Source organism: Mytilus californianus, unplaced genomic scaffold (assembly GCF_021869535.1).
Source record: "Mytilus californianus isolate M0D057914Y unplaced genomic scaffold, xbMytCali1.0.p SCAF_2, whole genome shotgun sequence".
In the NCBI taxonomy this organism is placed as follows: domain Eukaryota; kingdom Metazoa; phylum Mollusca; class Bivalvia; order Mytilida; family Mytilidae; genus Mytilus; species Mytilus californianus.
The window spans coordinates 38,883,838-38,907,950 of record NW_026262668.1 but is presented as its reverse complement, the minus strand read 5'-3'; the positions used below and the strand labels follow the sequence as shown (position 1 = coordinate 38,907,950).

The following is a 24,113-nucleotide window of genomic DNA, read 5'->3' as shown; positions in this document are numbered from 1 at the left end:
TTATATAAGTAGACAGGAAATGCAGAAAAAAGAATTTAGATTTGTTTTTTTTCTCATAAAACTATATAACAATAGCTTGGGTAATGGCTTCTTTATATTGTATTTAATCTAAGTCATTTAAATTATAAAACATCAAAAACTACATGAAAATGTTTAAAAAAAACAAGTGGGTTATTGTTTATAATTAATACCATAACTTTTTAAAATGATACCCAATGAAACTTAATTAATAAAATATTGAGAAAACTTTAAACAGCAAACAATTGATTATTTTTTATTGTGTATTCTAACTGCTTAATTACATATGCTGAATTTTTTTAAGGATGTAGGAAATGTATCTTTTTTATTACATGTAACCTCTGCAATTGTACGTTTGGCAAAAAAATATATAAAAAAAAAACGAAAAACTGTTCTCCCGATACCTCAAATAAAAAGGAAAGAAAAAGGTCAAAAATATATTTGGTGCCAAATTGACAAACCAAATGCTGAAATAACTTTAGCCAATTTGTCTTTTTCTATACATTGTACAATGTAGGTGCCGATTTGACTTGTACCCACCAGTATGGCTAAGTAGATTCCCATGCAAGATGTTTTGGCCACAGTCATTTTAGCCGTCCATAGTGCCAGTTTGGTCATACTTTGTACATGTTGTAAAGTCATTTAGGCCATGTTTTTTTTATTGTTATTAAGGGAGGAAAATATAATTTGTTTTAGATTCAGAAGGGAACATTGGGATTGCTTTTGTCGACGAAGTGACGTCAACAATTGTTAAGTGTTCTGCTTAAGATAGTTTTATAAGAACAACTTGTGATAGATCATTGATATTTAATGTAAAGTTGCATCACTATCAGTACATATCAGTTTGATGACTATTTCGAGGCCTTGCCCCCCTAGGTCATGTTCCAGCAACTTTGAATTAACTAGCAATTTTTAATGTTAAGTATTCTGCTTAATTTAGTTTGTTAGGATCTACTTGTGATAGATCATTGATATTTAACATGAAGTTGCTTTACTATCAGTACATATCAGTCTGATGACTATTTTGAGGCCTTGCCCCCTCAGTCATGGTCCAGTGACTTTGAATTAATAAGTAATTTTCAATGTTAAGTTTTCTGCTTGCGTTAGTTTGATAGGATCTACTTGTGATAGATCGATGATATTTTGTATGAAGTCACATTACTATCAGTACATATTTGTTTGATGGCTATTCTGAGGCCCTGCCCCTTAGGTCATGGTCCAGTGACTTTGAATTAATTGGCATTTTTCAATGTTAAGTTGTCTGCTTAAGTTAGATTGATATGAACTACTTGTGATAGACATGATATTTTCTATAAAGTTGTATAACTATCAGTACATCTCAGTTTTCAATGCACCATTATTTTTTTATTTTTGTGTTTCTATAAATATTTTTGGAAACTTGAGGTGACATTGTTACTAAAGCTTGTAAACAGGAAAAGGGGTGAAAATTTGACGGTTAACTTCTGGTGATGGTTATTTATTATCATATATGCAATGAAATGTTATGTGAAATTTTTACTATAGTACAGGACAGGATAAAACTTTACTAATGCCAAGTATTCCTTTATTTGAAACAAAGATAAAATTTTGCACAATATTTTGAAAAATGCCAATTTAACAAAGACTAATAGAAAACAATGGTGGTATTATTCCTTTAGGATAGGGAAGCACTTAAACCTTCAACTTTAGTTTTTAGAAAGCTTATACATTTACTCTCTTTATTATTTATTATATACAAATGTACTTGATACCATATTTATATATCTACATGTAGCAGTCAGTCTAGGTGCATCACACTTCAATAGAATTTGATGTCGAAGAAAATCCAGATTCCTTAAAAATTGGAAAAGGGGAGGGCACTGGCTCTTTGGTACATGATACTGATATTGTATTTGTAATGTTTTGCTTGAAATTTTCAAATTTCTACACTAATTCATACTACCTTAGTATGGATAGTACAATAAGTGGTTGGTAAATTGATTGAAAGTTGAATATTTGAAGCAAAAAATGACAAATACAACAATATTGCTATCATATACCCAAGTTCCTGTGAATTTAGGTACAATACAGCCCTAGTACAAATGCAAATGAGAAAATTGACAGTTAATTTTTTGTTCTTTAAACATGTTAAAAGGTCATATCAGGGCATAAAAAGTCATAATTAGGATAGAGAGGATCACTGTACAGAAAGTTACATAATCATCTACTAGCTTGCCATGGGCAACCATCGTGCAATCAAAAACAAGTTATGTTTGCCACAAGATTGTGATAAAATTATGATGTGTGCATGCAGCATGCATGTCGCAAGTTTGTGATGAGCATTCTGCAAGTATGCAGTATATATGGTTTTGAGAACTGTCAAAGAAATAAGAATTTTAGATTAGCTCCTGCATTCTTCTCTTTAAATAAAGAATTTATTATTCCTTTTATATTTCACAGGTCAAGATGAACTTTCAAAAAAAATGGATGCCACTTTGGAAAACACAGAGGTAACAGCATTGTGTGGAGCTGAACACTGTGTAGCTCTAACATTGAAAGCTAATGGGTAATAGTTTATGCATTCATGTTTTTTTTCCCTATTTTTATATTGGATTATAATATTACTATGATAATGAACACTGTTTAAGGAAAAACCATTTAACTCAAAAGTGGGTATGTTTTTGTCTCGCCTGCAACAAAAGTTGCAGAAGGCAGGACATAGGTGTTGCTTTTCCTGCAGCATCGTCTGTGTCTACAATTGTTATGTTTTCTGCTTAAGTCAGTTTGATAGGAACAACTTATGATAGATCAAAGATATTTTCTATAAAGATGCATTACTATCAGTACCTATCAGTTAGACACTATTTTAAGGCCCTGCCCACTAGGTCATGGTCCAGCGACTTTCAAGGCACATTAGCTACAATTTAGACAAAATTTAAAATATGTTTCTTTTTGTTTCGAGTATAAATAAAAGCCGAATTTGAAATAAGATTTCGTTATAAGCAGCTTGTTTGGCCAAAATTTGTCAAAATAAGCTCAAACACATCACTGATATATAATTGACTTGCAAGTGAATAATTCGACCTCATGTGAATCTTCAATCTAACCTCTTATCTAGAGATGGGTTTACCATGTACTAGGCATGTTCAGAAATTAAAAGAAAAGAATGTCAACATTGAAAGTGAAACAAGGGTGAACCATTTCGTTGATTATTTGATTCACAAAAAATCATTCTTATATATACAGGTAAAAACGATGATTAACATAGATTTTAACCAATAACATGAAATCAAACAGACCTAGAAAAATCAAATTGCACGTGGTCACTATCTATTTACATTTATACTTATATCTATGTTTATATCAGTTTATATGATCGTCAGCAGTCTTTGGAGGTCATCTCAATGGTTAATTAGAAGGCGTCTAGACTAAAATAACACGAAATGCTAATATATATTATTGAGTCCATGCATTGTTAATTGTTTTTTTTAGACATTTTGTTATTTAGATATATACGTTTTAGTATGTCATAATTCAAATATGAGAATTTGAGTCAAATCGGTGAACATGAACAATGATGAATTTGACAGCTAATGCCCCTTTAAGTCAGTTTGATAGGAAGTACTTGTGATAAATCAATGATATTTTCTATAAAGTTGCATTTCTATCAGTTCATATCAGTTTGAAGACTTATTTCAAGGCCCTGCCCTGTAGGTCATGGTCCAGTGACTTTCAATTAATTACCAATTTTCAATGTTAAGTTTTCTGCTTAAGTTAGTTTGACAGGAACTACTTGTGATAGACAATGATATTTTCTATAAAGTTGCATAACTATTAGTACATCTCAGTTTGTCGACCATTTCAAGGCCCTGCCCCTAGTTTCTTGGTCCAGCGACTATGAATTAATTGGTAATGTTGCTGTCCATCTTATTGTCTTTTTTATATGCCCCTGCCGAAGCGGAGGGGGCATTAAGTTTTACTCTTGTCCGTCTGTTATCCGTCCCTACATCCCAAAGTTGGTTTCTGTTCTCTAACTTTAGTTTGCCTCAACCAAATGTTATGAAACTTATACACAAGGCTTATTACCACAAAACACAGATCAAGTTTGAATTTTGGTGGCATCTCTTTAACCGTTCTAGAGTTATGCCCCTTTACAAATGGAAAAATTGCTGAATTTTTCGTTTCCGTTCTCTAACTTTAGTTTGCCTCAACCAAATGTTATGAAACTTATACACAATGCTTATTACCACAAAACACAGATCAAGTTTGAATTTTGGTGGTGTCACTTTTACTGTTCTAGAGTTATGCCCCTTTACAAACAGAAAAATTGCTGAATTTTTCGTTTCCGTTCTCTAACTTAAGTTTGCCTCAACCAAATGTTATGAAACTTATACACAATACTTATTACCACACAACTCAGATCAAGGACAAATTTGGGTAGTGTCACTTTTACTGTTCTTCAGTTATATCCCTTTATAACTTTATATGATATGCAAGCGGGGGCATCATCTGTGTCCCATGGACACATTCCCCATTTATTTAATTTTATGTCCACAGACAAGACATATCTTTCTCTGTGTCAACAGTTTCTTTTTCTAGAAAAAAAATTATTCTGATTCTATATAGGGAAAAAAAAAATAATCTGTCAAAGCATTTTGGCCAGAAAAAAAATATTATGTTTTACAAAATAATAAAAAAAAAAAATTTTCTTATTGAGGTGTTTTTAAAAACAAAGTTGAATTCCAGGCATCATAAGAAATGCTTTAGACCCGTGATTATTATATACTTGACTAATGCTTTATTTGAACTTAAAAGATTTTCTTAACTTCATACTTAACCTTTCAGTGATTAATCATCAAGATGGAGTGCAACAATCATAGTATTGGTACTTTAAATATACATATAAATGCATGTACATGTACATCTACTCAATATCTGCATGACTCTACTTACATTGCAGATACTTTTGTAAACTTTGTATAAAATTGAGAATAGAATCGGGGAATGTGTCAAAGAGACAACAACCCGACCAAAGAGCATAAAACAGCCCAAGGCCACCAATGGGTCTTCAACACAGCGAGAAAATCTTTTATAAATACATTTCAACTTAACCCTTTGTTTAAAGGATGTTTAATAGAAGATTTTGCCTGTCTCATGAATATCCACCTATATGTACCATTAAAAATAATGTACTTATGCAAGTTCTGTTGAATATTTTATAAAAACAAATTTATAGTATATAGCAGCTTTATTTATTGTAGCTGTTTCGTAGGAATATACATATGTTACTGTCTGTGAAAAAAAGTTCTGTTTCGTCTTGGTAAGAAAAGAAAAAAATTTTGGTTTGATTGTAGTTGATCTGTCCATCTGTAAAAAAATTCAAAACAATATAAATAAAATGCTCCGCTGGGCGCAGCTTGATACGACTGCACAGGTCGAACCATGAACAGTTGGGGCAAGTATGGACACAACATTCAAGCTTGATACAGCACTGAATTTGGATTGTGATTAAATATTTGACACAGCATAGGTTTCTGATACAGAATGAATGTGGTCTAAGAACTTAAAATTTTTTAATTTACCTATTCAAACCATATCATTATTATTTGCTTTTATATATAAATCAGAAATAACCAATTTAAAATGGAAAATTTCAAAGAAAAAAAAAGGAAAAAAAAATCCCCTCCCCAAATTTTTTGAACCCCCTTATGATTCATCACCCCCAAACTCAATCCCAGCCTTCCCTTTGTGTTACAATTTCAGAGAGATCCATACACTTGAACACAAGTTATTGTCTGGAAACTAAAAAAATGCTTGTTTTTTGGCCCCTTTTTGGCCCGAAATTCCTATTTGTTTAGGGCAATTACCACCAAACTCAAACCCAGCTTTCCCTTTGTGATATTGAACCTTGTAGTACAATTTCATCAAGATCCATACACTTACACATAAGTTATTGTCCTGAAACTAGAAAAATGCTTGGTTTTTGCCCCTTTTTGGTCCCTAATTCCTAAAATTTTGAGGCAATTACCCCCAAAATCAATCCCAGCCTTCTTTTTGTGATATGGTACCTTGCAGTACAATTTCAGAGAGATCCATACACTTGAACACAAGTTATTGTCTGGAAACTAGAAAAAATGCTTATTTTTGGCCCCTTTTTTGCCCCTTATTCCTAAACATTTTGGGCAATTACCCCCAAACTCAATTCCAGCTTTCCCTTTGTGATATGGAACCTTGTAGTACAATTTCAGAAAGATCCATACACTTTCAAACAAGTTATTGTCATGAAAATAGAAAAATGCTTGTTTTTTGCCCCTTTTTTGGCCCCTAATTCCTAAAATACTGAGGCAATTACCCCCAAAATCAATCCCAGCCTTCCCTTTGCGATATGGAACCTTGTGGTAAAATGTCAGAGAGATCCATACACTAACACACAAGTTATGTCTGGAAGTTACAAAAATGCTTATTTATGGCCCCTTTTTGGCCCCTAATTCCTTAACTTGTGGTACCATAATCCCCAAAATCAATCCCAACCTTTCTTTTGTGATATTAAACCTTATGGTAAAATTTCATAGAGATCCATTCACTTAAACTAAAGTTAGAGTGCGAAAACCAATGTGTCTTTCGGACGACGACAACGCCAGACGCCGACGCCAACGTCATACCATATACGACTGCAAAATTTTTTAATATAAAAACCATAACCTCCCCCTGACCCCCTCCTCCTAGTCAAATAGTTGTTTCTTTAGGCCATGTGGTATCAAGGATATGATTTCTATATTAAGTATTGCATTATTTTTAACCAGTTATCCTTAGTTGTGCAAAAATTCATCAGTTCTGACTGATAGATTTGATGAGATTATCATGAAATACATCGTCAAAAGATAATTTTATCTCAGACATTTGAAAACTTTTGCTTCAAAATCTGAAATGGATAAATTTTATATACTAGTCCAAGTTTAGAATAAGACATGTCATGAATGTATTTTATTTTTGTTTTCAGGGAAGAATGTGGATTTTTCTCACAGATTTGTATCCTTTAAAACACGTGTAGTGAGTGTTTATGTACCATTTAAATATAAATCGTAAAACTAATTATAAACACAATCGTGGAATTCAAGTAAGCTGCATCTTTACTTGCTCTGGTATAAGAAAATTACTGGTCCATCTCAAAATAAAATGTTTGGGAGGAGATGTACATGAGACAGTATCCTCAATAAATACAGAGTACAATTACTGAAGCTTATTACATGGCTGTTGTCTTCAGTGATGAGCAGAATATGACACCATACAGAGAAAGTTTATTCAATGTCAGTATCATTTCACAGAGCTTAAGATGACCTATTGATGTTGAATTTTTGTGTTGTTGGGTTGCTATCTCATTATTGTCTCGCCTTGACAGAGTCAAAAAGCGAGACATAGGTATGCTGTTTCCGGCGTCGGCGAAGGTGGCGGCGGCGTCAACAATGTATAAGTTTGTGATTAGGTCTAGTTCATTGGCACATCTCATTACCATGGAGATGATTTGGTCCCACCCCCTCAGTCAAGGTCTATTGACTTTGAAACTTTGCTTAGTTTACATGTATTAGTTTGTGATTAGGTCAGTTTATGGGGAACCACTAGTGGTAGGTCAATGATATTTGGTATGCAGTTGTATAAGCATTGGCATATCTCATTTCCATGGAGATTATTTGGCCCCGACCCCTCAGTCATGGTCTATTGACTTTAAAACTTTTGCTTAGTTTATATGTATTAGTTTGTGATTAGGTCAGTTTAAGGGGAACCGTTAGTGGTAGGTCAATGATAATTGGTATGCAGTTGTAGAAGCATTAGCACATCTTATTTCCATGGAGAATATTTGGTCCTTACTTCTCAGTAATGGTCTATTGACTTTGAAACTTTTGCTTAGTTTACATGTATTAGTTTGTGATTAGGTCAGTTTAAGATGAACCACTAATGTTAAGTCAATGATATTCAGTATGCAAATGTATTGGCATTTGCAAGTTTCATTTCCATGGAGATTATATAACCCCACCCCCTAATTATGGTTCATTAACTTTCAAACTTTTACATAGTTTACAAGTTAATGTTTGTGTTTAGGTTTGTTTAAAGGGAACGACTTATGAAAAGTCAATGGTATTTGGTTTGCAGTTGTATTAGCATTGGCACATCTCATTTCCATGGAGACTGTTTAGCCCTGTACATTCAGTCATGGTTCATTGACTTGGAATATTTGCATAACTTACATGTTAAAGTATTGTAATTTTAATTTCAACATTTGCATTATCAAAATAACAAATAGGCGAGACATATCTCTGTGTTAACAGTTAATTTATGTACATTGTATACTGCTTATCTTCTTTAACCTCTTTAAATTTTACATAAAAAGGTAATAAAAAAAGGGTCAAAACCTGTGTAATACAATGTAGCAAAATACCAAAAATTGTATAACAATAAAGATACAGAACAGATACTTCATAGACTACCACTGTAGATCTGCTTTTTTATCAACTTGTGGGTTAATAATGTTCAGACTTCTTAAATGCTGATTTTACTCTTTTCAGATAAAATCTCAACTTTGCATCAATCTGAAGTACATCGAATCAGTCTGCCTAGATATGATAGGAGAATTTGTTATAGATTGCAATATATCTGCCTGGACTGATGTCCAAAAATGGTCAACTTGTTGACTCAAGACATTGGAAGTTCAGCATCAGGGGTTGGAAGTTCAGCATCAGGGGTCAACACATTTCAGGATATTTTTTAAATACAATTTATAAAATGAAAAAGGAATAAATAATTTTGGAAATAAAATGAAAAAATATCCTAGTCTAACTAGTAATCATTCAAAATGATAAATAAGTAAGAAAATTTCAAAAATTGAGAAAGAATATAATTTCAAAAAAATAAACCAAAGACTACTGTGACATAACTAAATAGGAGTAAGTTTGGTAAGGACCAAATTTGGCTTCTATTATTAAATTCAATGTTTCAGGATAAAATGTGTTTTAAGTTGATGAAAAGACATGTGAGAAATTTATATAGAACTATTTTTGCCAGAGTTTTATTTTCAAGCATTGATTTTGACATCCCAAATAGGTTAAAAATAGAAACTTTTGCAAAATTGGACAAAATCGTCCGGATTTCAACCAAATTAAGACCTAGGAAACATAGAGCGCAGGTGTCGACAAACAAAATATTCAAGTCAGATATGTAAAATGTCATAACAAACATTAGGCTTAAATATCTTTGTTGTCGACGCATGCACTCTACGTTTCCTCTCCAAAAAATCGTAAATTTACCCGTTTTCATCGAATTTACGCAGAAAATCAAAATTAGTGCTATTTGTGAAGTCATCATGAATAGAACGCAAAAACATAGATTTTCAACAAAATGACGTTTTTCCAATCTAGTCATTATATTACCTATGATTCCTTGTGACGTTGGTCAATAAATCCTAATTTCAATTTTCAGCTAGAATAAGAGGCCATTTTAGGGCCTTATCATGCTTATCAAACCTACTCCTTTCAAAAATAAAAAATAAATGGACAGGGAAATTCTGACAGTAATACAAGATGAAGATGGATTTGATAAGCACATGTAATAACAACAAGGTAATCCAAGTCAGTTGATGAAAATTTTATGCAAGAAATATAAAAAAAAGTTGAAGGAAATAGAGAATAATTTTGAATTCAGAGAAGAGACCAATGCATCTGCTAGATGTTTAGAGGGTAAAATAAAACATATATTAAAAAAAGAGTGAAGCATTAGGTCCAGACAATGTAATTAATTAAGTATTCTAATATGACATTCTTCTTTCACTTTGGAAACAAAGCTATGTTCGAATTTCAATAAAACATGTGCTGCACATGATTGACGTCACAATTGAAATTGCAACATCAGTTGTATTTTGAACTACGCCGGAGATCAAAATGGACATTTTTGTTGGTGTTGCTTGCTAGGAAATTAAATAAAATCATTCTAAAAGTAAGTTTACATGTATTTGTTTATTTTTAATCATGAAACATTTGATTTTCTATGATGTTTTAGCTTCATCAAATCAAAATGGCTGCATTTGAACGTATATTATAGGTCCGCTTCGAAGTACAAACGTTCAAAAGATTCCTATTAGAATTGAAATAATTCTGTCATGCCATGCTCTATGCTCATTTTAACATGGCATGAAAGAATTATTTCTTAAATAAAATATGCTAAGAATGCAACACTTAAAAGTATTGTTAAACTCTTTAACATGTTTAATTTGATATTAAATACTAGTAACAAGTACATATCCTTTGTCATGGCAAAAATCCTTTGTACATGTTGTAGTCTGGATTAGCAAAGCTGGCGATTGAAGCAATCTTTATAGTTATAGAGGTAGCTCCTTGAAATGCATTCAAAACCCTTATGGTATTGACTTGATATCTATATTTTCCAAGGTTTATCACTACCTTTGATATTTCAAACAAAATAGTGCAGTGAAGTGATCATTCTTTAGATCCTATCCAGCCAATGTCATGCAATTTATTGATGATAAGCTATACTTAGATATTTAATTTTATATTTTATCTTTGTTTTATACAGTTAGTAGTTGTAGTTTGGTATATGTTGGTTGCCAAAGTTACTGGGCCACTTGCAATAGCACACCCAGTCACACACTCACATACATACTGGTGCCCTTAGATTAAAAGTTTTTTTTTATGCCCCACCTAGGGGCATTATGTTTTTCGGTCTGTGCGTCAGCTCATTCGTCCTTCCATCCGTCTGTCCCGCTTCAGGTTAAAGTTTTTGGTCAAATAGTTTTTGATGAAGTTAAAGTCTAATCAACTTGAAACTTAGTACACATATTCCCTATGATATGATCTTTCTAATTATAATGCCAAATTAGAGTTTTGACCCCAATATCACGGTCCACTGAACATAGAAAATGATAGTGCGAGTGGGCAGGTTAAAGTTTTTGGTCAAGGTAGTTTTTGATGAAGTTGAAGTCCAATCAACTTGAAACTTGGTACACATGTTCCCTATGATATGATCTTTCTAATTTTAATGCCAAATTAGAGTTTTGACCCCAATTTCATGGTCCACTGAGCATAGAAAATGGTAGTGTGAGTGGGGCATCTGTGTACTATGGACACATTCTTGTTTAATCTTGTTTAGGATATTTTGTTTTCTTTATTTAACTAAGCTAAATCCATCATAGTACTTAAACAGACACACTTCATCAGATTGCTATTTAAGTGGGATACTTCTAAATCTAAAGAATTATGTATATAAATAAATTAAAAGTACAAATTTGAGTGAAACATATTGCATCAGGCCATTATTACACCCTTTTCTTTTGCACATGTTTGCCTCCTTTGAAACCATGAATTTATTTTGAAAATTGTATTTATTAAGATCTTCAAGGAGAAAGCAATTCCTCCCCATTTAGAAACTTTTTGTGTTTATGTGTTTATTATGTTCTTAATTAACACATGCATTAAATATTTGTATATTGTTTATATGTACTGTATAATGTTCTCTGTAACATTTTGTTTATGAGATTCATTCCTTAACTGATATCAGACCCAGTTGTTACAGTGCCTTCGGTATATTTTATAGCTGTGAATGGTTCACCTATTGAAGTAACAGCTGGTTATGTGGAACCTAATGCTTTCTGTCAGATCATACAATCAGTCATTAAAGTAAGTTTAATGCAACTTTTAGATATATCTTTATGGCTTAAATTACTGACACTGAATTCATTATTACTTGTAGGGTACACATTATTTTGGGGGGTACCCCGGTATATACAAATAAAATGTCCATCTGTTTGTCAGCCTGTCCATCCCTCCCAATTCTATATAGTCATATGTAACGTTCAGTCTGCCTTGGGGCATTGATGGGCACGAGATAAGACATGATTGGGGATGAAAGGGTAAATTAAATAATGCATATTTGTATCCACTGGAACACTGGCTGTTGACAGTTGCAATTGATAATTTATTATGAAAAGTAAAAACAACTAAATTATAGTATTTATTCAGCTGGTTGGTTTCCAGACAATAACTTTTGTTTAAGTGTATGGATTTCTATGAAATTTTACCATAAGGTTTATGACCACAAAAGGAATGTTGGGATTTTGGGGGTTATGGTCCTAATAGTTCAGGAATTAGGGGCCAAAATGGGGCCCAGATAAGCATTTTTCTAGTTTCCAGACAATAACTTGTGAAATGGTGTATGGATCTCTCTGAAATTATACCACAAGTTACCATATCACAAAGGGATGGTAAGAATTTGCTTTGGGGGATTATGGCTCAAACTGTTTAGGAATTATGGGCAGAAAAGGGGGAAAAACAAGGGTTTCCAGATTAATGGACAATTACTTACGTTCAAAACAAATTTTAAAACTGTGTAAGGGAGGTAATTCAAACACATATTGTCAAATTACCTCCCTTATACTGCTTCTAAATTATTTATAAAGAAATGTATTGTCTTTAGGTGATTAGCTGTCAATTTATTTCTAGAAGTTACTATTTTAAAAATGTTTAATAAAGGTAATTTAATTATAGCCATGTTTATGTATGTGAAGGAATTTTATTTTTAGGTATTGCTATTTAATGTTGCTGATGGAGGCTTTTTAATTTAAGGCATGATTATGATGTCATTTTCTATTTGAAAAATTATTTAATTTTAGCCATGATTATGTATGTGAAGGAATTTTATTTTTAGATATTACTATTTAATGTTGCTGATGAAAGTGTTTAAATTTTAGGCATGGTTATGATGTCATTTTCTATTTCAATACTTTTATGATGCATTTAAATGGATTTTTATGGTTACAAAGTCCTAGTTGTCAATTTATTTTTAGAAGTTACTTTTAAATGCTGATGAAGGAATTTTATTTTTAGATATTACTATTAAAAGTTGCTGATGAAGGTTTTTTAATTTTAGCCATGACTATGATGTCATTTTCTATTTTAATACTTTTATGATGTATTTAAATGGGATTTTATGGTTAAAAAAAAAGCATTTTTCTACTTTCCAGACAGTAACTTGTGATTAAGTGTATGGATCTCTCTAAAATTGTACTACAAGGTTCCATACTACAAAGGAAAGACTGCAATTGAGTTTGATGGTTAATGCTAAAAGGGGGATTCAAAAAGTTTGGGGGGAAGGGGGGTCTCCAATTATTTTTTAAAAGGGTTCATATTTTTTTTCTCAAAATTTTCAAAATTTTTGAAAAGTTTCAAGAAGAAATCTTCAATTGCACAGTATTGCACTTTAGATTTGTAAGATCTTTGACCACATTTATTTTGTGTCAGAAACCTATATTATGTCAAAAATTTGATCACAATCCAAATTCAGATAGTATCAAGCTTGAATATTGTGTCCAAATTTTCCCCAACTGTTCAGGGTTTGACCACTGCGGTCGTATCAGGCTGCGCTCAGCGAAGCATTTTATTAAATTTATTTTGGTTTCTTCGTCACATCATCGAATTAAAATTTAGGCATATTAATTCTTATTCGTAAAAATGTACTTAAAAAATAGAAATCAGACACACTTGTTCACAGACACCACCATTACATATCTTGTAAAAACCCCTTGATGAAAAGTTTTATATTTAGATCTTGAAATTGAATATGTTGAAAAAAATTAAAATTTTGTGTATGTAATTATCCAAGACTATTAGTCAGACTATTAACTTCTGAAATTTTCATTCTAACCTATGACGAAATATTTTTATAGAATAGGTATAATTATAATGATGCACTTTTTAGCTCACCGGGGCCCAAAGGGCCCCATGTGAGCTTATGCCATCACTTGGCGTCCGTCTCCGTGGTCATCTGACGTCGTAAATTATTTTAAAATCTTCTCCTCTGAAACTACTGGGCCAAATACCTTTAAACTTTAACTAAATGTTCCTTAGGGTATCTAGTTTATAAATTGTATCCAAAGTTTTGATCCATCAACAAACATGGCCGCCATGGCTGAAAAATAGAACAATGGGGTCAAATGCAGTTTTTGGCTTATATCTCAAAAACTAAAGCTTTTAGAGCAAATCTGACGGGGTAAATTGTTCAATTGGTCAAAATCTATCAGTCCTGAAATTTTCAGACGAATCGAACAACCCATTGTTGGGTTGCTGCCACTAAATTGGTAGGAAATTTTGCAGTTTTTAGCTCACCGGGGCTCTAAGGGCCCCATGTGAGCTTATGCCATCACTTGGCGTCTGTCGTCTTCTGTTGTCTGTCGTCGTCGTCTCATCGCCTGTCGTCGTAAACTATTTAAAAAATCTTCTCCTCTGAAACTACTGGGCCAAATACCTTCAAACTTTAACTAAATGTTCCTTAGGGTATCTAGTTTATAAATTATATCCGAAGTTTTGATCCATGGACAAACATGGCAGCCATGGCTAAAAATAGAACATAGGGGTCAAATGCAGTTTTTGGCTTATATCTCAAAAACTAAAGCTTTTAGAGCAAATCTGACATTGGGTAAAATTGTTCATTGGTCAACATCTATCAGCCCTGAAGTTTTCAGACAAATCGAACAACCCATTGTTGGGTTGCTGCCACCGAATTGGTAGTTTTAACAAAATTTTGCAGTTTTTTGTTATTATTTTGAATATTATTATAGATATATATAAACTGTAAGCTGCAATAATGTTCAGCAAAGTAAGATCTATAAAAAAGTTAATATGACCATAATTGTCAATTGACCCCTTAAGGAGTTATTGCCCTTTAAAGACAATTTTACACAATTTGTTCATCAAGTTTGCTAACATTTAAAAATCTTCTCCTCTGAAACTACTGGGCCAATTACCTTCAAACTTTAAATAAATGTTCCTTAGGTTATCTTGTTTATAAATTGTATCCGAGGTTTGTATCTATCGACAAACATGGCCGCCATGGCTAAAAATAGAACATAAGGGTCAAATGCAGTTTTTGGCTTATATCTCAAAAACTAAATCTTTTAGAGCAAATGTGACAGGGTAAAATTGTTTAATTGGTCAAGATCTATCTGCCCTGAAATTTTCAGACAAATAGAACAACCCATTGTTAGGTTGCTGCCACCGAATTGGTAGTTTTAACAAAATTTTGCAGTTTTTTGTTATTTTTTTTGAATATTATTATAGATATATATAAACTGTAAGCAGCAATAATGTTCAGCAAAGTAAGATCTACAAAAAAGTTAAAATGACCATAACTGTCAATTGACCTCTTAAGGAGTTATTGCCCTTTAAAGACAATTTTACACAATTTGTTCATCAAGTTTGCTAACATTTAAAAATCTTCTCCTCTGAAATACAGGTGAGTGATTCAGGCTCTTGAGAGCCTCTTGTTTGTTATTATCTTGAATATTATTATAGATAGATATAAACTGTAAACAGCAATAATGTTCAGCAAAGTAAGATCTACAAAAAAGTTTCTATGACCAAAATTGTCAATTGACCCCTTAAGGAGTAATTGCCCTTTAAAGACAATTTTACACAATTTGTTCATCAACTTTGCTAACATTTAAAAATCTTCTCCTCTGAAACTACTAGGCCAAATACCTTCAATCTTTAACTATATGTTCCTTATGGTATTTAGTTTATAAATTGTATCCGAAGTTTTGATCCATCGACAAAAATGGCCGCCATGGCTAAAAATAGAACATAGGGGTCAAATTCAGTTTTTGGCTTATATCTCAAAAACTAAAGCTTTTAGAGCAAATCTGACATTGGGTAAAATTGTTTAATTGGTCAAGATCGATTAGCCCTGAAATTTTCAGACGAATCGAACAACCCATTGTTGGGTTGCTGCCACTAAATTGGTAGTTTTAAGGAAATTTTGCATTTTTTTGTTATTATCTTGAATATTATTATAGATAGATATAAACTGTAAACAGCAATAATGTTCAGCAAAGTAAGATCTACAAAAAAGTTATATGACCAAAATTGTTAATTGACCCCTTAAGAACTTATTGCCCTTTAAAGACAATTTTACACAATTTGTTCATCAAGTTTGCTAACATTTAAAAATCTTCTCCTGAAACTATTGTGCCTAAATTTAAATACTTCTTAACTTTAAATGAATGTTCCTTTAGGAATCTAGTTTATGAATTGTATCCGATTTTTGATCCATCAACAAACATGGCCACCATGGCTAAAAATAGAACATAGGGGTCAAATGCAGTTTTTGGCTTATATCTCAGAAACTAAAGCATTTAGAGCAAATCTGACATGGGGTTAAAATGTTCAAAAGGTCATGATCTATCAGCCCTGAAATTTTCAAACAAACTGAACAACCCATTGTTGGGTTGCTGCCAAGGACATATTGCAGTTTTTGGTTATTATCTTGAACTTTATTAAAGATAAAGATAAATGTTCAGCAAAGTATTAGATCTACAAAAAAGTTTTATATGACCAAAATTGTCAATTGACCCCTTAAGGAGTTATTGCCCTTTAAAGACAATTTTACACAAGTTGTTTATGTTTTTAACTTTAAAAATCTTCTCAAATGAATCTAGTATAAATTTTGTATTTTATTTCCTTGTACGTCAAGAAACATAGCCACTATGGCTAAAGTGGAACATATGGGTAAAATGCATTTATTTGCTTTTGAAGAAAATGTGACAGATACAATGAACATTTAAATGGCATTTTTAAGGCACTCATTAATATATATTGAAAAGCAAAAATAATCATTGATGAAAGATTTAAGCAAAAAAAATAACAGGTGAGCAATTCAGGCTCTTGAGAGCCTCTTGTTATATAACCTCAAAATTTTTATGGCTGTATAATGGTATGACCATGTCGTCGTTGTCATCGTCGTCCGAATACATTTGGTTTCCAGACAATAACTGTAGAAACCATATATTTTTGGAATCAGCGTAAAGTTAGCTATTGTTTTACACAGGAAGTAACCTTGACTTAACCGGAAGTGGTTATTATCTCTCTTAATTTATCAAAAAAAGTACCTTAAACATTGTAATTTCAAAATCAGTGTGTGATAAGCTATCTTTTAAGACCAGACATACTGTTTTTTTATCCAAGTTTTCTTTTAAGTGAATTTTAGTGGAAAGACCTTCAATTAATTGTTCTCTGTTTTTTTTAATTTTACCTGTTTTACCTTGACTAATTAGTCAATTGTTACAACTTACAACATAGTCCAACTTAATCTCTTTGTTTACTAAATGATTCTGGGAACTCCAACATGAATTTCTTAATATTTTACCTATAAGATTTAAACTGAGTATAAGTCTATGGATCGCCATGAAATTGTACCTCAAGGTACCATACCACGAAAGGAAGGTTGGGATTTATTTGCGAGGTTATTGTCTTAACTGTTTAGGAATTAGGGGCCAAAAACAAGCATTTTACTTGTTTCAGGACAATAACTTGTATAGTAATGTATGGATCATTATGAAATTGTACCACAATGTTCCATACCACAAATGGAAGGTTGGGACTTATTGTGGGGGTTATGGGCCAAACCGTTTATGAATTTGGGGCACAAAAAATAAGGATTTTCTGGTTTCCGGGCAATAACTTGAGAATAAGTCTATGCATCGATCTCCATGAAATTGTATCACATTTCCATTACAAAAAAGGAAGGTTGGGGGTTATGGCCCTATCCATTTAGGAAAAAAAGGCCAAAAACAATACTTTTCTAATACTTTGTATAAATTGCTTATTTCTGGACCAATTTCAGTGGGGTTTAATTCAAAATCTTGAATTCTTGGGGTTCTTTACTATAATATGCTAAAGCTAATTAACCGTGTATTTTGATTTTAGTTTTTATTGTTCCGGTTTTAAATTGGTCACATTGAGGTCCAAAGGGTCCAAAATTAAACTTTGTTTGATTTCAACAAAATTGCATTTTTGGGGTTCTTTGATATCCTGAATCCAACAGTGTATTTAGATTTTTGAATTTGGGCCCGGTTTTAAATTGGTCCACATTAAGACTCAAAGGGTCCAAAACTAATCTTAGTTTGATTTTAACAAAAATTGAATTCTTAGGGTTCTTTGATATGGTGAATCTAAACATGTACTTAGATTTTTTATTTTGGGCCCAGTTTTTAAGTTGATCCAAATCGGAGTCCAAAATTAAACTTTGTTTGATTTCAACAAAAATTGAATGTATGGGATTTTTTGGTAGGTCTGAATCTAACCATGTATTTGGATTTCGAAATTTTGGTCCCAGTTATCAAATTGGTCCACATTGATGTCCAAAGGGTCCAAAATTAAACTTTGTTTGATTTCATCAAAAATTGAATTCGTAGGGTTTTTTGATATGCCAAATCTAACCATGTATTTATATTTTGGATATTTTTCAGTTCTTTGACCACATTCATACTGTGTCAAATATATGTAATAACGATCCAAATTCAGATCTGTTTCAAGCTTGAATGTAGTGTCCATACTTGCCCCAACTGTACTGGGTTCGACCTCTGTGGTCGTATCAAGCTGTCCCCGCAGACCATTTATTAATATTATGTTAGATATCCTCGATATTTGCAGTGGTTAAGCAAAGCATACGGATTGTTTGTGCATGATTTTGGAATTCAAACATTACTCCAAAAATAAGGTTTTAACTAGAATATATTAATGAGGTCTTGAATTATTATGACAAAGTATGGTTATAATTCAGTGTTAACTTTTGTACAGATAAACAAAATAATGTTTCTTCTTTACCTTGTTATTACAGAACCACAGAGCTCAGACTGGTGGCTCTCCTCCTTTGGACACACAACCTATCCAAATGTCTATTGCACAAACAGAAGCTTCCAGTAGTCAGCCTGCTTCCACACAAGCAGACTCATTATCAAGCAGTCACACTGCCACTATAGATTCTAATACTTCAGCTGCTCCGGCATTGGAAGAAAGAATAGACATGTAAACAATATTTACACATTTAAAGGATTTTCAAAATTATTTTACAAGTGAAAACATTTCTATCTCATCAGGTTCTGTAGGGCTGTAAAGGTTTAGATGACCTATTGCCATCACTTGGTGCCTGTCCTTAGATATAAGAAGATGTGGTATGAGTGCCAATGAGACAACTCTCCATCCAAGTCAAAATTTATAAAAGTAAACCATTATAGGTCAAAGTACGGTCTTCAACACGGAGCCTTGGCTCACACCGACCAGCAAGCTATAAAGGGCCCCAAAAATTACTAGTATAAAACCATTCAAACAGGAAAACCAACGGTCTAATCTATATAAAAAACGAGAAACGAGAAACACTTATGAACCACATCAACAAACGACAACTACTGAACATCAGATTCCTGACTTAGGACCTGTCCATCATGTGTCATAGACCTTTTTAAAGATAGTCTCCTTTAACTTCTGAACCAATTCTTACTTAATTTCACATGATTAATTATTAGGATGTCTAGGTTATAGATTATAAATTATTTTATTAACCAACTGATCAACCTTAATTTTTTTTTAATTATTTGTTCTATTTCTTAAAAATTATTACCATGTTTTATCTTTGCCCCTGTCTATGGTTTTACTAAGAATTCTTATATTTTCTATATTTGCTCTGTGTTTGTTATGTGTTACACACATCTTATTGTCTGGCACTTTATAACAGTTTTAGAGTTCTTTGGCTGTGCTTCCTTATTGTCTACAGTCATGTCGCAGGGCCTTTTATAACTGACTATATATACTTGGACTCTGGTTAATAGCTGTCTCATTGGCAATCATTTCACATTTCTATATATTTATATTAGTATAGCTAAAAATCAAACATACTAAAAGGTTAAATTCTTTTGAAAAACATACTTGATAGAAAAAACCTGACAGGGTAAAGTGTTCAAGATGTCAAGATCTACCAAAAAGCTTTGATTGTGTACACATATTTTGATCAACACTTTTACATCCCAATAAGATTACAAAAAGAAGCATTCCATTCTTAATTGAATACAGCAATGTAAGCACTCCCACACCTACATTCTTTTCAAATTTTAATGAAATTTATTTCAAAGGCTTATATCAGCAAGGTCTTGGAAAGTTCTGACCAAATATTTTTACAGGAGTTATTCCCCTTGGTAATAGAACCATATGCAAAATAACTTTGTTAGCCATCTCATGCCTATATATCTTGCAAGATATTTATAAAAGTTTAAAAGAACCAAAATAAAATTATTTTACTTATTGCCCTTTACATCCTTTGACAAATAAGATATGTTCAATGTGCAGGGGAACATTGGAACTTTTTTATTAAGTTATGTTATATTGATCATTATGAAAATGTTGTTACTTTGGTAATGATGAAAAGTCTCCAAGGCACCCAAGGGAAAGATTTGTCCAAATGTCAAAGATTTTCTTCATTTAAACTAGTGATATTTTCATTTGAAGGTGTTTACCAAGAGTAGTTTCTTTCGGTGTCAATCCAAAGTCAAAAATTGGCCACCATCCAGGTCCTATTTGGTATATGGTCCAAGGACACAGTTATCGTCCTTTGGTTTTCGTTGTCTACGAATATAGTCCCTAGTGTGAACAGTGTATAACTTGCATTTTTTTTTTGGATACGCTTTCCCAATTTATTTCTTGATATTTTATGCATGAAATATTAAGTAAGGGGATGAAATTACATGTTAAAAAAATTTGGGTGCAGAATCTTTATCAGTCAGGGATATAACTCTATAGGGTTATTACAGAAAAATAACATACATTTGTTATTGTGGACTAAAAAATCAAAGAACTGTGATAACATATGTATGTTACATGTTTCAAAGGGACAATATACATCATTAGTTTAGTTAAAATGTATAAAAGTTCTATTGATATTACTTTTGTCTATATATATACTTAACTATTGAAAGATATAACAGTTCATAGTTTGCCAATTTTGCATAGTACACCTATATGTTATTACAGAAAAAATACGCCTGTAATAACTAAAGGGTGTTATCACAGCTTCTCTATATCACTTCAAAGCATTTGCTCAGACATTTATCATGCTTAATTACAATGTATTTTAATTTATTGTAAGAAATAATGACCAGAGCATGTAATGAGGTTCTGCGCAAGTTTCTCAGTAATTCCCAAGTGTCTTATATAATAAGTTACATTCCTTTAATAACCTAGCCTTGTTATCACAGCTAAGTTTATCCCTTAATAGCCTCGTCTCATTGATTTACCATCGTTAATCAAAAATGAATTAATTTAATTAAAAAATTAGTTATCAAGGCTATGCATTTAGTTTCTGCGCAAAGTCTCTAGAGTTCCCTAGAGCCCACTATAAAATAAATAATTTTACAAATAACAAACATATGTTATTACAGATTTAGAAAATTTAAGGAATAAAGAGTAGACAACTCATGAAAGTATCTGTAATAACACACGCAAGTTATTTTCTGTAATAACCCTATAGAGTTATATCTTTGACTGTTTATGTTAAGTAGTGATTTGGTCAAGTTAAAAAAGGTCAAAAATTAGAATGTCTGAAGCTGTCAAACTGAATTTTAGCCCCCCTTAACACAGAATTGTCAATATTTTGAGTTAGAGCTGGTAGAAGTTTCTATAATTTTGATATTATTTGTATCAATAGTAGTACACTACACTGTAAAAATCTTTTTGAGATAGAGCAGGTGCGATTTTTTAATTTGAATTTATTGTCTAAAAGAAATGCACTACGAAATAACTGTGTTCTCGGGCCTAAGAGATGAATTCCGTAAATGTAGATTTTGTACTTTGGCAACTTTCCTGAATGGTTTGCTGGTTTCAATTTGTCAAACTCAATAAAAGCAAAGGATTTACATCTTTGTTTGACAGAAGTTCTGTTAAAATGTCCCATTTTGGCATTATACGGCTTAAATAAGCATTTTAAAGCAGTTTCCATTTTATGCCTAAGAGCCATGCTGACTTTCTATCTGACAGCTTTTTATGTTCCTGATATTTGTGTTTCTATGCTTAAATCAAATTTAATTAACCATTTGTGAACTCTGAATCTAGAGAAAAGTAGATTATCACAGAAAAAATGTGCAGAATATTTGTATTTATGTCCCTGGTTAAACGGCCTGTTTGATGTATGTGAAATGTGAAGAGCTTTGTACATAAAATCTGTAGTCCATCACAAATATTTCACTAAGTCTATAAAAAAAAAACTCTACAATGATAAGTACACCCTATTCATTTCATATGCTACCATTATTTTCTTCTTTAGGATAGTAAGTGGTTCAAATATATGCCAATTGAGACTAAAACTACATGCAAGTTTTCCATTGAAAAGTGAAAAACTGGTCATCAGACCATACTGTCTGCCAAAAAAAATTGAATTCAAGAGTCCTTTTGCAATTAGACTTCTTGTATCATGACATCTAAGCATAGAAATGAGCAAAAAGTAACAAATTTCCATTTCTTATAGCCTCTGTGTGCATTTTTATATGTAAATATTGGCTACGGCCTAAATCGACTCTAAATAATTCTCAGTCTTACTTGGCCTAAGACCATTTTATTCTCATGTGGTATGTTTTTTGTAACTTTTCTTTACATTAAAAGTACATTTAATATATTTGAAAGAATAATGTATGGTTAAAAAACTTCAAAAACTTCAAATTGGTTGAAAAAAATGCATGTTTATGTAAGGCTTCCCTTAATTCGAAAATCTCTATTTTCAGGCACAGGCTCATATAAATTTGACTTTTGAATAGCTGTAATAAATCTGATAAATCAAATGAGTGTTTCGTTGCTTTTAATACTTATTATATTATATTCAAGAGTATTTAAAAAAGCACATTTTTGAAATATTTAAATTTTTTAGGCCAAAATCTTGACAGTTGAAAATATTTGATTTAAACGTCAAAAATAAACTTCCAAATTTCAATATTAAAATGGCCCTAGTTTCTATAATATATATCTTATGGCCATGAAACTTGGCCAACTATCTTATAATTTCCTAAGCTTAGGTCATGCAAAGTTATATTATACCCCACGGAACGAGTTGCGGAGGGTATAATGTTTTTGACCCGTCCGTCCGTCTGTCCGTCAGTCCGTCAGTCCTGTTTCTTGTCATCGCAACTCCTCTCAAACCACACAACAGAATTTCAGAAACCTTTTTAGATAATAAGGACATACTATGTAGTTGTGCATATCGACAGGAAATTACGATTAAATTTTTTTTCTAGGAGTTACTCCCCTTTGAACTTATTTACTTTAATGTACTACTGCAACAGTTTGTCATCTCAACTCCTCTGAAACCACACAACAAAATTTCATGAAACTTTGTAGATAATAAGGACATACTACGTAGATGTGCATATCGACAGGAAATTACGATTCAATTTTTTTTCCAGGAGTTACGCCCCTTTGAACTTATTTGCCCAATATACTACTGCAACCTTTTGTCATCACAACTCCTCTCAAACCACACAAAAGAATTTCATGAAACCTTTTCAAATAATAAGGACATACTACGTAGATGTGCATATCGACAGGAAATTACAATTCAATTTTTATACGACCGCAAAAAAATTTTGTGGTCGTATATTGGTATGACGTTGGCGTCGTCGTCCGGCGTCGTCGTCCGAAGACACATTGGTTTTCGCACTCTAACTTTAGTTTAAGTGAATGGATCTTTTTGAAATTTTACCATAAGGTTAAATACCACAAAAGGAAGGTTGAATTGGGATTGGTTTTGGGGGTTATGGTACCAACAGTTAAGGAATTAGGGGCCAAAAAGGGGCCAAAAATAAGCATTTTCTAGTTTCCAGACAATAACTGTGGAATGATGTATGGATCTCTCTGAAATTATACTACAAGTTTCCATACCACAAAGGGATGGTTAGGATTTGCTTTGGGGGGTTATGGCTCAAACCGTTTAGGAATTAGGGGCAAAAAAGGGGGAAAAACAAGGTTGTCCTGGTTAATGGACAAATACTTTAGTACAAAACAATTTAAAGCAGTGTAAGGGAGATAAATCAAATACATCATTGAAATTATCTCCCTTACACTGCTTTTAAATTATGTATAAAGTAATGGTTAATGAACAATAAAGATAATTTAAAACAGTGTAAGGGAGGTAATCCAAATACAACGTTTTGGTTACTTCCCTTACACTGCTTTTAAATTATGTTTTAAGAAATGCATATTTATAAAGGTAGACCAGTAAAAATATCTGCAAATGTTGCATCTTTTTTT

The 24,113-nt window shown here is 32.2% G+C and overlaps 1 protein-coding gene across 1 annotated transcript in view; it reads left to right on the top strand.

Annotated features, from left to right (window-relative positions):
* Positions 1-24,113, top strand: part of LOC127727925 (UBX domain-containing protein 4-like) — a 73,456-nt gene that overhangs the window by 7,409 nt on the left and 41,934 nt on the right. The window contains exons 2-5 of the mRNA XM_052235081.1: positions 2,458-2,563; positions 6,998-7,026; positions 11,560-11,678; positions 18,670-18,857. Coding sequence (XP_052091041.1) covers positions 2,458-2,563; positions 6,998-7,026; positions 11,560-11,678; positions 18,670-18,857 — 442 coding nt within the window. The remainder of the gene's footprint in view (positions 1-2,457; positions 2,564-6,997; positions 7,027-11,559; positions 11,679-18,669; positions 18,858-24,113) is intronic.